Below are 13018 nucleotides of genomic sequence, written 5' to 3'. Positions count from 1 at the left end.
ACCTCAACCTAGAAACTCAGAGCTCATAGAGCTCTCTCGACATCCCTCTCTTCCAAATGAGAAAATGATGCAATGGGCTTCTGATTTTTAGTATTTATATGTGAGTATTTATTAAATTTGGTTTTGTGCATGGTGTGCATGGCTTGTACATGACCGGTTTGTCCTATTTTTGTCCCAAGATTAAAAAATTGTTCGATTTTTGGGTATTTCCCAAAGTATTATGAGAGATTGAAAAAAAATGATTCTACGTCATTCTAACAAAAAGGTAAACTAGTCAAAAATATCATTGAAAGCTGAGCATAAATAAGTAGCACTCGAAATTGGAGATTAAGTACAATACATCCATATACTATTACAATCACTTATTTACATTCATATATAATGACAGAGACATCGACCGTCAATAAATAATTATATTAAGGCCTTGTTTGGCAGCTCGAACTGTACTGACTATTTCTATTGGATAAGATAAATAACCACCAGATAGTACTGACTAAATTAGTTGGGCGTTTAGTGCAGTATTAGACTAATGACGTATTATTTATATTGTGTTTAGTACTGTTCCAAATAAAGAGTTCGAACTATTATTAATTTTATTAATGAGAAAAAAGACCAAAAAAGAACAAATTTGTGATGATATATTCTGCCTTCAAACCATTATCCATTCTGTTCTATTAAGAGAAGATCCTTTGTCAACTTTTTTCCCCACTTTTTCCAAATTTGCCCTCACCTTTCAATACACAATATTGACATGAGAGGGCAAAATAGTAATATTGTATCTTTTAAGAAAATGACAATCATATCCCTATTTTTCCTATTTACCTTCACTTTTGATACACAATAATATTTACATAAAGAGGGAAAAATGGTAATTATGTAATATTAAGAAAAATATGCCCTTATTAAGAGATCCTACCATCATTATCTCATACTATTTTTAAAAATTTTAAAAACTAATCACTCCTTAATCAAAACCAAAAAAGAAAATGAAATTGTTCACATACAAAGTGTGTTTTCATCTTCTAGTCTTCTTTTAAACTTTCTATTAATATGTTTTAAAAATTTTAAGAACAGAAAAAAAAAAAATCAGCGCCCTTGTCCCTTCATCCCACACACTAACAAACGCCATCGCCACACCACCCTCATTCAATTCCGGTGACAAACACCATACCCACCCCAACCTCAGTCAATTTGTGAACATCTCAATTGTTGAACATGGCTTCTCGCCACCGCATCTTCCCCAACCCAGTAAACCGAACAAAGTTGCTCACAATTTTGCATTTCCAAATTGAAAAAAGCCCTAAACACAAAATGCTGGGTAAGTATGTAAAACCCTTTTATGGAGGATGAAGTCTATAAAACCCTTTTCTGGAGGACGAATCGAAGCCGATGCAGTGACAGAGAACCTGCTCCATCATCACGTTCACCATCCTCCTCAGATCTACAATCAGGGCATCAGTTCGTTGGTGATACGGTCGTCGGCGAGGCATTGTCTGGTCTTTAGCAATGCCTTGTGGTTCACTAAGGACACGACGTCGAGAGTTGGTGGTGGGTGCGGTGGATTGAGGGGACGGAGAAAGCGAGCAATTTCCTACCCGACTAAATAATACTAAGGTTTTATAGTGTATTAGTTATACGTAATGCTATTCTTACCACAATTTTGTACCACATTTCTTTACCATCATCTTAGGTGACAGATGAGTTGGACAAGCTACATCATTTAATTTCAATCTTTTTATTAATTAGAACACTTAAATAATCGTAGGTGGAAGAATGAGGAGTCTTTTTATTAATTAGAACACTTAAATAATCTTAGGTGAAAGAATGAGACTCCTCGTATACCACAATCATCATTTAATTAACAATCTTTTTATTAATTATTGATTAACATTTTGAAATTAAATGCTAATTAATTTAGATGATGTGACTGTCCACATTAGATGCCACCTAAAGTGGTATATAATTGTTGTACAAAAATATGGTAAGAATAACATTATTGATTAGTTATACAACGTGAGCTGTATATAATAAGTGGGGCCAGAATAATTAATCCGGAGTCTATCTAATACGAAACTGCACCAAAATTGAATTTGTATAATTATTCTTATCCGGTCATTTATACGGTGTGCCAAAGGAGGCCTGAGTATTTCAATGTACTATAGCGAGCATCGAAGATTGGGAGCAAGCATCATAATTGTAAGGTGGAGGCCCAAATCTAATTGTAAGCCCGCGTTAGCAAGGCCGTCGGACACATTTTATTACACTCTGTTTTGACGACCAAGCAACAAGAAGGGCGTCGGAACCTGACGATCGTATTTGGAAGCTCTCATTCTGTCGTCGGCTTTGCTTTAATCTCTGTAAGTACTAGTAGTATTCCACTTCACACGCCATTAGATTTCCCATCCCTTTTATATTTTTACTTATATTTTCGAATCCTCTGTTTTTACTGGTGACACATTCACTTATGGTTTAGGGTTTAGGGTTTAGGGTTTAGGTTTTAGGGTTTAGGGTTTAGCTAACGTGACTATGAACATCGAAGGAAACAGTGTCAATGCACACCAACTGTTTGATGAAATGCGTATAAGTAAAACTTGGTGCTTTATAATATTCAAAGGGAACCAGTCAAATTAATAAAATTTGGGGCTTAAAGTGAAGATGAACACCAACTGTTTGATGAAATGCTTCTACCAACCGTTTGATACACTGAAAAATGCTCTGTGTTTTTGAGTTGTGATAGTTATTTTGTTTCTCAATTTCGTTTGATTTTTGATAGATTTGGGTGTGAATTTGTGAAAGGTGATGTTTTGATAACTGAGAAGTGATGCTTTGAAACTGCAGATTATCGGAGGAGATGAAGAAAGGGATGCACCCTCAGATGCAATGGATATCGTACGTGACACAGAGTGGGAGATTGATGCAGGTTATGATGCCCAAGATCCACCACGCTGGTAAAGTCTACCACTTGAAGGCGAAACGCCAAATGGCTGAGCATATGAGCCAGATGGCCAAGTTTAGGCAGCGTTACGAGAAGCAGATTGCTCCGAGAGATAAACCGTGATTGCTAAGTCAACGTGCCTATGGATTGAAAAGGTTTGGATTCTTTAACAACCTTGTTTCGGAATAAAGATGAACTTGCTTTGTGAGATTTTAAGCACTTGTGCTTTGCCACTCTATGTTTTGTTTAACTTGGAGAAAAGTTGAAGTTTCTGTTCAAGTCAAAGGGAAAAGTGGATAAAGTCTTTCATGCTAATCACTGTTGATATTCTATCAGAAGTAGAATTAATCTGGATTTGGAGTTAAGAGTTGTTCCTTTTCTTCGCTATTTATGCAATTCTAATTCAACGTTATCCTTGGTATAGGTTTTACCGCTCATGTTATATGTTGTATAGGCATCTAAATGGTTTTGCATCATGGTGGTCTTATTCTCTCATTCACCCGAATGATTTGGTTTTGATCCGTTTGCTCTGATTCATCGTGGCAATTGGGCATGGAGCCTTGGAAGTTGGAACTTTCTAGTTTGTGTAGGTTTGGTGTTTACAAACGATGTTTTTGATACCTGAGTGAGATTTTGATACCTGTGCAAACGACTTTTGTAATGTTTGTGGCAATGAAGCGAGGGTTGCGCCCGACTCAGATTTGCGTTCCAAGTAAAGCTTGCGGCAGAACTAAATTACAAGCATCGCACTGGATGTGCAATCTACAATGCTACCTGGTATAAAACAAGGTTCGAAGGCACTAGTCAGTGGCGGATAGGGGTCTAGCAAGGATTTGTGACCCTGAGTTATTTTCTTAAAAAATATAAGCAAAAGAAAAAAAATCACAGAACCACCCAGCCCTCCGAGATGGAATACGTTTAGTAGAATTCTTTCATTTATGCTGCAGTAATAGATGGGGATTTTTTGTCCCTTACAAAACAGGTAGCATTTACAATATTATCTATTAAAATTGCTACTCAACGTAGTTTACATGGCAAGTAAACTTGTAGGTCTGTCTTACAAATACATGGCGCACTCTGAGTAGAAGGTCGTACCACACCAGTATCAATCAGTTTTAGGACCGTCCTACAAAATTCTTGCGATCTGATTTGCACAATTTGATGATAGCCATGTGAGACCGAGAGGACAATTTCTCCATCCTCTAGGGTTGCTCCTCTGAAAGAAAAAAAAAAATCATCATTAAATTCTCCTTCGATTGTCCACCCTCTTTTTCTTGGATGCACGCTCATCTTGCAGATGCTCACTACTTGACTGAACCTGGTAGAGGAGAAAATGCATTACATTTTACAAAACCCAGAACAAAGGTCGAAGAAAAAACACATGCAATTGATGTTATCACCTTATTGAGCTTCTCCCTCACCATCTTGACAGTCTGATTCATAGATTGGGAAGGAAAATACTCCTTCAATGAATTACAGCGGATCAAATGTCAGTTTAACCAGTTAACACAACAAAAGTAGCATAAGATTAAGGTCTCGTTTGGCATCTACGATTGTATTGGAATGGATAACCCTTTATATTCAAGATATGTTGAGTGGAGAAATGAAAAAAATTGTGTCTGACTTGAAGGTAGAATATGAAATGACTCATTAAGGAAACTTATCCCGACCAATCTGCCAAAAAATGGTAGGTATAGAAGGGATAAGTTTCCTTCACGTTTAATCCCCACGAAAAGAAAAATTATTCACCTCTACCTTCAATATACTGTGAACATAGTGGGTTATTTATTCCAATCCAATCTAGACACCAAACGAGGCCTAAAGGTAATCATTTGAAAATAATAACAAACCTGATCAGAGGAAACTCTTGAAAGAGGAGGGTTAGTAACGTGTGAAGCAAGTTGTGATTCTCCAGAGTCCCTAACCAGAAAAAGAAAGGCAATTCAGAACACCAAGGTTCAAATGCGTTTTGTGTCTGTGACAAGAAGAGCAATTTTCCAATTCAAAGTTCGCAATACCTTTGACTTGAGTTTACATGGTGGGGAAAGCAATCAATCTGAGTGGGAATTGCACGCAAAGAAGGGTCAGTCGAAGCACCGGACTTATTGACTGTAGAACCCTTAGATCTTCTGGCTGAAATCATAAATAAATATATCATGTTTCTGGGAGATATGATAAGTTTAAATCAATTGGTCACATGACTACAAAAGAACATACGGTTCAATCGTCCTAGAACTTCTCTTGTCCTGCTTTCCAGCTTATCCTTTGTATCAGAAAGGGTCTCAAATTCAGGAGCATATGATACATTAAGTCGATTCCCGAGGAAAGCATACTCATCCAATTTTCTCTTTGCAAACCTAAAATGTTAAAACCAATAGGGTTTGGTACTTAGATGTTAGATCTATGTTTAACTATTATCAACAAGTTATCATCTGACATAATCACCTGGCATTGGTGACCAGTCGAAATTTTATCCAATAAACGTCGGTGAATTGATCACAATCTGCTTCATCCATTGGTTTACACCTGAATATGGAAAACAACCAAAGTTACAACGATTTGAAGGACAACAGTCTACACTTTACAGTTGGATTATCAAAGACTTAAAACTTGTACAAGAGAAAGGATAGTAAAATACTCCTCTACTTCTCCGTAGGATGCAAACAGTTTCAACAGATCATCGCCGCAACCCAAAGATGGAACGTTCCTCACAATCAAATACCTGCCACAAAATATACGCATAAACGAAACACTGAAAACAAGTTTCTACTTTCTGGAAACATACATAAGCACCATGGAGAGACCTTGATTCGTCACAAACTGTGTAAACGCGAACCGCTGGAGGTTCATCTTTGTATCGAGGCATTATGTCCACCAAAATCCGAAGGGGAGTAACTACCAGTTACTTGCGTCAATGAATTAAAGGTTCTGAGACTGCAATTAAAAGTGGCTCTGCATGTTATTACTGGTTCTGCTCCTCAAACATATTTTCTGGGTGCCAAAAACAGGCAAAAATAATTGCTGTACTACTTTCACTAACAAAACAGACACAAATGCACACATACATGCAACACAACCACAAATACAAACATATCTACGCCAATGTCAGAAGCCAAACATGCCAACTTTTTCTGTCAGCCAATTATGCCTTATTTTACAATTAGGTGGTCAAGAATCCCTTCGTCTCTCTAAAACTAAAAGTTACTAGTTTTTCTAGCATGATGCAACAACTCTCAAGGCCCAAAGTGAAAAGAGAGCTGCCGCATCTTGCCAACTCATTTTGAATAGAAAATTAAGCATGGTAAAAAATGGAAACAGATAAAGTACCATCTGTTCATTCTCTCAATCCAACTTGATCAAATATTAGTATCCAACACGTAAAAGGTCTTTCTGCTGTGTAGAAATCAAGTAAAAATTCACCTTACTAAAATGTCTAGTGGAAAAAAATTGAGATTGACAGAGTAACATAGACAAAAGCCTTTCATAATCCTATATTTCATGAGTTCGGGCTGATTAACCAAAGTCCAGCCACAGCTGACTGTGAAGAAGGTGACGCAGGAATCCAGAAAATCAGGTGTAGCTTTTGCTACTTGCAGCTCAAACGACTATCCTAATTCATTATTCTGCCGGAAAAATCCAAGTTACCTTCTGACAGCAATGGTTTATCTTCGAAACATGACTCAAATAATTTCAACATGGTTTCGAGTCAGTTCCGTTCCGAAACAACACTTGGAAGAGTTAACAGTAAAAGCATAACCATGAAGAGTGGATATAATACTGACCAAAACAAACCCCACTCATCAAACATTGCAACAGCATTTCAATTTTGATTTCATACATACAATCCAGAGCATTCAAAGAAAAACACAACACGAAAGCAGCCAGATTCCAAGTTCGAGATTTCCATACCTCGAACCGAAGGTGGCGTGGCGTCTGTTACTCCAAAACTTGATCCTTGATAAATTGAACTTCCTTGTTCGATCTAACAATCGAAAAAATAGGTATATTAAGCATCCTGTCATCTAAATGTAACGCCCCCATACGCTATACCCACATACACACATACCCAAACACACCACGTTCAGATTTGCATCATATCCTTGTTTCTAACTCGATGGGGAATTTTCACAAACACCCGAACTCTTATAACTCCACAGAACCAATTTTAACAGAAAAATTCTTAATTTATTTTTTCTGGCAATTAAGAAAGTTATAAAACCAAATTAACTTTGCTAATATGAAATTCTAAACATCAATCCAAAGCCTCTTGAAACCAAATTAATGCATGCGACTAGAAATTCAGAAGATAAACTCACCTACTTTACTCTCTGATGCATTTGCACAATAGGGGAGGGAGGGAGGGAGGAGGGGGGCTTGTATGATAACGGCGTCAAGGACGAACGGTTTGATCCAATAACGGAAATGACAAGATTGCCCCTCACAAGTGAAACATGGACAAAACCCGCAGAGAGGCGCGCGCTGCGCCCGTCTCTTCCAAACCTCAAAAGCTCCCTGCTCAGCTAGCTTTTACTCTCTGGGACTGCGACTGCGACTCCATGGATCACGACGGCGGCGGCGAGGCCTCTGCGATTCTTCGCCAGCTCGAAGACTTGAAGGCCAGTAAGAGCGAAATAGAGAGTCAAATCTCAGCCCTCGAAGCTCGGCTCCAAGAGATTACCCTTCCGCAGCCCAACGGCAGCGTTTCCAATGGCTCTTGTCCTCCCACTATCCCGTCCGTTGGTTCGGGCTACGGCCACGATTTGTCGCCTCAGATGATTTACCGCTACAGTCGCCACCTCTTGCTCCCTTCTTTCGGAGTCCAAGGTATAATTTTATGAGCCCGTGTCTGTGTGTATATGTTTATTTTATATGTATATGTATGTATGTATACATGTATGGCATGCATATGTTGCAAAGTTATAACCTTTATAAATTATACTTAATTAGGATTTAGAATTGTCCAAAAGAGCTCACTTCTTATAGTAATTTTTGTGGGTAATTTCTTTTTCATTTTTCGTAACACAAAGAACTTAATTCTATTTGGTATCTAGGATTGGATTGGAACGGATAATCCGTTATATATGTATTTTAAAGGTGGATTAAAGGTAGCGGTGAATGACTTTACAGTTTGTAGGATTTAATGGGGGTTAGACACGAAGGAAACTTATCCATTGGAATTCTACCATTTTGGGGGATTGGAATGGACAAGTTTACTTAATGAGTAATCCGTCTTCTATGTTCAAGTTGGATACAAATTTTGTATTTTTTCAGTCAACATACCTGTTGAATTAGTGGGTTATGTGATCCTATCCAATCCTAGACACCAAATGAGGCTTGTTGTGAAAAAAATAAAAGTTGAGGCATAGAGGTGAAAGAATGATTTTTGATCTTTGTAATTCATATAACATCTATGTAAACGATGAGATGATTTTTGCATCTTTTTTAATGGCTGAGATGTTCTAATTGGACTTTATATCCTGATTGACTCAGGGCAGTCAAAGCTCTTAAAGTCATCGATTTTGGTGGTCGGAGCCGGAGGATTAGGCTCGCCTGTTCTGCTGTATCTTGCAGCCTCTGGTGTTGGTAATGTTTCGGGCTAATTGGGATTTTAACAATGCCTACTATAGATATTGTCTTTATGATGATTTGATACCATGAAACTGAAATTGAACTCTTCTGCTTTTTGGGAACTGAATCTTTAGGCCGATTGGGGGTGGTTGATCATGATGTGGTTGAGCTCAATAATATGCACAGACAGGTACAAGTTGGAAATCATGTTCCTACGCTTGTTCTTCATATTGTTGACTTTATGTCATGTATTTAATGGTATATAAGATAGCAATGCTAACTGGTAAAGCTCAGTTAATTTACTATTGTGATGCAGACTTAGTGCGCTTTGTTAAGCAGAGTTTGTGTGTGCGCAAATGTATGTGGATATTTTTTCGCTTTATATTAATCTAACTTTTACTGTTTCCCTTCCTATTTCAGATTATCCACACTGAAAGTTTTATTGGTCAGCCAAAAGTGAAATCTGCTGCAGCTGCTTGTCATTCGTATGTCTCTCTTTTGGGAATATTTTTCAGTGTTTAAAAGAATGACCTAATTGGAGTAGTATTGCAAATGATATACTGGCCTTTGATTTCTATCAAATTCTGTTTGAGGGCTTCTATTAACACTCAGAATGTACGATACACCAGCACTAAGTTTTTTTTCAACGAACTTCCAACTTTACCCTTGTCTGTTGAGTAAACCCAGCAAAATCCCTTCGCCACCCCTCTGAGAGCTAGAGAGGGAGAGGGGGGACTATTTAATGGTTGATTTGGAGGTAGGTGGCTGTGGACAGGGGCGTATCTACTCTGTCCCAGAAGGGTATGCAAAGTTGATAAGAAAAACCGCCAAACCTCTGCATTTCTGTGAAAGTCTTTTTCAAACCAGGGTCCCACCCCCATCACCCACACTAAGATAAAGAATGTAGCTCCGCCACTGGCTGTGAGGATGGGAAAGGAAGGTGTGTCATTTGGTGGAGGGTTTGGGGGTTGGGGAAGGGAGGCTGCATGGGGGATCTAGCTTACTTTTTCAATGTTTTTTCAATACAGGCCAGGTCAGGTCAACACAGTCAATTGCTGGGTTCTAACTTCTAATAGACAAACTCCTGTTTTTTATTTGGTTGAAAAAACTCCTGTTTACTATAGTTATTTCGCATCATTCTAACATGGATTCATGTCCCAGGATTAACTCCACTATTCAGGTTGTGGAGTACCAAGAACCACTACGTACATCCAATGCTTTGGAAATTATGAGCAAGTATCCTTGAAGATTTTCAATTTTTTAATATCTTTTGTTCCTTTATAGTAATTCAGAGATACACTTTAAAAATCTTATATATTTATTATTGGTCCCGAATTGCTGAAATATAGTGTCATCCTTAACTCATCTCTAAGATTTGATATAATAGTAGATGCAACGGACAATGCTCCTAGTCGTTACATGATTAACGATTGTTGTGTGGTGTTAGGGAAGGTAAATTGGCTCCTTGTGATGATGTTACGAAGGCACTCTGTGTTACCTTTTTTATTTACCAGCTCATGGTTTTCATATATGCAACATGTATATATATATATATTGTATGGATATGTAGGTTGTTCTTGTATTGTTTTAACTTTCCATTTACTCATTTATTCAATTTTCTCCACTAAGTACTAATGGGTGCTGATATACTCTTACAGCCTCTTGTATCTGGTGCTGCAGTGGGATTAGAAGGGCAGGTATGTTGTGTAGAAATCTTATTTGGTTCATTTGTAATATATGATTTTGTATAATGAGGTAGTATAAATTGTCATTTGCAGTATTTTATCATGTTAAAGTTTCCAAGTATTTACTCCAAATATATTTGTGCAGCTCACGGTTTTCAATTATAATGGTGGTCCATGCTATCGATGCCTATTTCCAACTCCGCCACCTACAACCGCATGTCAAAGATGTTCTGACGCTGGTGTCCTAGGAGTTGGTATGTCAATAAATTGTTTTTATTAAAAAATCATGGAATATAAAGTTCTGGAAAACTACCTATTAACAATCCCAGTCTGCTGCTGTACAAGGTGAAATGTTCTACAAAGAGAAGTAGTTTGATGACTTGTGTAGTGGTTAGGAGGAAAATTTGGTAATCAGGAGTTTAATCATCATTAACTTCTTGTGTGATTTAAAATATCTCACTTAGTATTTTCATTCCTTGCTTGAGAAACCAAGTCCCTGTTTCTTACTACTCAATTATTTCAGTTCCAGGTGTCATTGGCTGTCTCCAAGCCCTAGAAGCTATTAAGATTGCAAGTGCAGTTGGAGAACCACTCTCAGAACGCATGCTTTTATTTGATGCATTGTCAGGACGGATACGTAATGTATGCTTCATCTTAGTATCACTGAAATCCAGTAGACTTTAATTTGCTTTGATTTTATGAATGCATTAGTCTTAGAACAAGAATTGTTGAAGCCATATGGCTTTGCATGTACGTAATCAATGTCACCTCAGTATGCTAGTTATTTAGGCTTTTGGTCGAGTGGACCCCACCCCCTACACAATGACCATTCGTCCTTCCCTTCCCCTAAACACCTCTCCATTCTTTGGATATTGGATTACATGTTCGATTTCAGGTCGATTGTGCCTAACTTTTAATAAGGAGTTAGTTACCATCCTGCTACATGGATTTGCATTTTTGAAATCTGATTTGTTTTCCTTTAGAACTGAAAATGAATAATTAGCTTCACAGTTGACGTTTCACGTTTATCAGATACGGCTTATTTGTCTGTTGGTGTGCATTTTAGAAATTTTCTTTGTATTCCAGGTTAAGATTCGAGGAAGGTCGCCGCAGTGCGTAGTGTGCGGTGTGAAAGCACCATTCTCTAAGCAGCAATTTCAAGAATTTGATTATGAAAACTTCACTCATTCTCCACTGACTCCGGTAAAAAATTGTCTCACAATTTGTCTCTTTTAAAGTATCTGATTTTAAATGTATGATTGGATTGAGAACTGGTATTAACAATCACGCTATTTATTCAATACAGTTACCTTTGAAGTTGAACTTACTTCAGCCAGACTCCAGAATAAACAGCAAAGAGTACAAGGGGAAGCTAGTTAGTGGCGAGGCACATGTTTTGGTCGACGTTCGTCCAGAACATCACTTCAAGATTGTTTCTCTGCCGAATTCCTTGAACATCCCACTCCCACGATTGGAGGCTCGGTTGCCGGAAATAACTTCAGCCTTAAAGGAAAAGGAAGACCAGAGGGGTACTGATTCTGGTTCAGGTGGGCAAGTATATGTAATATGTAGAAGGGGTAACGATTCTCAAAGGGCTGTTCAGTATCTCCAGAAGATGGGTTTCACGTCGGCCAAAGACATCATCGGAGGACTGGAGGGCTGGGCGCATGAGGTCGATCCAAACGTCCCTACTTATTAGTAGGAGTTGATTAGTTCTGGAACTTGTGTACTGTATACCCTTTTTTGGTCTTTCCGGTCTGAGTTTGCAGGTATACGTCTTGATATAGAGTATTTATTTTGGGTATTAGTGTTGCATTTTCATGTATGTACACACGAAGGGATAATTCGGATTAAGATTTTGGTCATGTTAATTTCCACTTAAACAAGCCATTTTACTCTTTCTTTATGTGCAATTGGGAATATTTTACTCTCTTCTTTTCAACTTATAATCTCAAGGCTATCTTCAACCGAAAGGTGAAAAATTCTAAAATTTAGTCCCGAATTTTCAACTCTTCATCTATAGTTTGGGTTAGTGAGTTTTTTTCTCCTACGGTACTGCACTTATAATTCTCACCCGCAACTTTATAATTTGTTAAACTTTTGTATTTCTTTGATTTTTGCTAATAATTTTGAAATTAGTTTTTCTATAATCTATATTTTATTTTTATGAACACTTTTATTTAAAAAAATTCAAATTCCTAAAAATACAATTTTGGTAGTGAAATATGAAAAAATCGAATTTTTATGAATCATTGACAAATGGCTGGATATTTATAGAGTTTTGGATGAGTTCTTGTGTTGGATATGATTTGGATTAATTAATAATATTATTTTGACCATCATGTTTAAATATGAGGCGTTGGATCTTTCTTAAGACTGTTAAAATAAATTTGAGTAGTTAGATTTAAAAATAATGAAGCTTATCGCGCCTCATCGGTCAAAACCCAACTGGAGCAATAGTTAATGGATGGCAATGACTCGTGCATCTCGGCCGTAGAAAATGAGCTTGTTGTAAGCCTACCCGAACCGAATTTCCTTTACCATGTTGCTTCTGACGCGCGGGCTCGCCACTCTCCTCGCTTCGTGTGTTGTTGCAGCTCGCTGAGCACTCTTCTCACTTGCATTTCTTATCCATCTATGGTGGACCGTGGATGCAAGACCCAAATACCCACCCCAAAACTTAAGCTCCTATATTTCCCTCCCAAAATGCATTTCTTGGAGATGGCTGGACCCAAAATTTGGATTTTCCCGTTGGAGACAGCCCAAGGGAATTATTAAAATTAAAGTGCAAATTAGACAATAGAGTCGGGCCAAACTTCATTCGCGATTC

At 37.8% G+C, this 13018-nt stretch overlaps 2 protein-coding genes and 1 long non-coding RNA gene across 4 annotated transcripts; 2 read left to right on the top strand and 1 right to left on the bottom strand.

Annotated features, from left to right (window-relative positions):
* Window positions 1-913: 913 nt before the first annotated feature.
* On the top strand, window positions 914-3347 carry LOC126589790 (uncharacterized). Its single transcript, XR_007611929.1, has 2 exons — window positions 914-2357; window positions 2839-3347. It is a non-coding gene; the product is annotated as an uncharacterized LOC126589790 (long non-coding RNA).
* Window positions 3348-3852: 505 nt separating this feature from the next.
* Window positions 3853-7392, bottom strand: LOC126589789 (uncharacterized). Of its 2 annotated transcripts, none has more exons than XM_050255186.1 (10): window positions 7252-7392; window positions 6845-6917; window positions 5740-5869; window positions 5574-5657; window positions 5381-5461; window positions 5153-5292; window positions 4954-5068; window positions 4786-4855; window positions 4336-4398; window positions 3853-4253 (listed from the first exon to the last, which is right to left on the bottom strand). In XM_050255186.1, the coding sequence occupies exons 3-10, from the start codon at window positions 5799-5801 to the stop codon at window positions 4176-4178; spliced, it is 693 nt and encodes a 230-aa protein (XP_050111143.1). In that variant the 5' UTR covers window positions 5802-5869; window positions 6845-6917; window positions 7252-7392; the 3' UTR covers window positions 3853-4175. The 2 variants fall into 2 exon arrangements, with proteins under 2 accessions (XP_050111143.1, XP_050111142.1); XM_050255185.1 differs by having other exon boundaries at window positions 3853-4151.
* LOC126589788 (adenylyltransferase and sulfurtransferase MOCS3-like) lies at window positions 7387-12088 on the top strand. Its single transcript, XM_050255184.1, has 11 exons — window positions 7387-7759; window positions 8426-8518; window positions 8638-8693; window positions 8924-8988; window positions 9665-9739; window positions 9877-9955; window positions 10162-10200; window positions 10334-10442; window positions 10712-10830; window positions 11275-11391; window positions 11495-12088. Exons 1-11 carry the CDS (start codon window positions 7387-7389, stop codon window positions 11885-11887), a joined length of 1518 nt encoding a protein of 505 aa, XP_050111141.1. The 3' UTR covers window positions 11888-12088.
* Window positions 12089-13018: the final 930 nt, after the last annotated feature.

Source organism: Malus sylvestris, chromosome 11 (assembly GCF_916048215.2).
Source record: "Malus sylvestris chromosome 11, drMalSylv7.2, whole genome shotgun sequence".
Taxonomy (NCBI): Eukaryota; Viridiplantae; Streptophyta; class Magnoliopsida; order Rosales; family Rosaceae; genus Malus; species Malus sylvestris.
The sequence above is the reverse complement of the archived record's forward strand: the minus strand, read 5'-3'. Positions and strand labels throughout refer to the sequence as shown.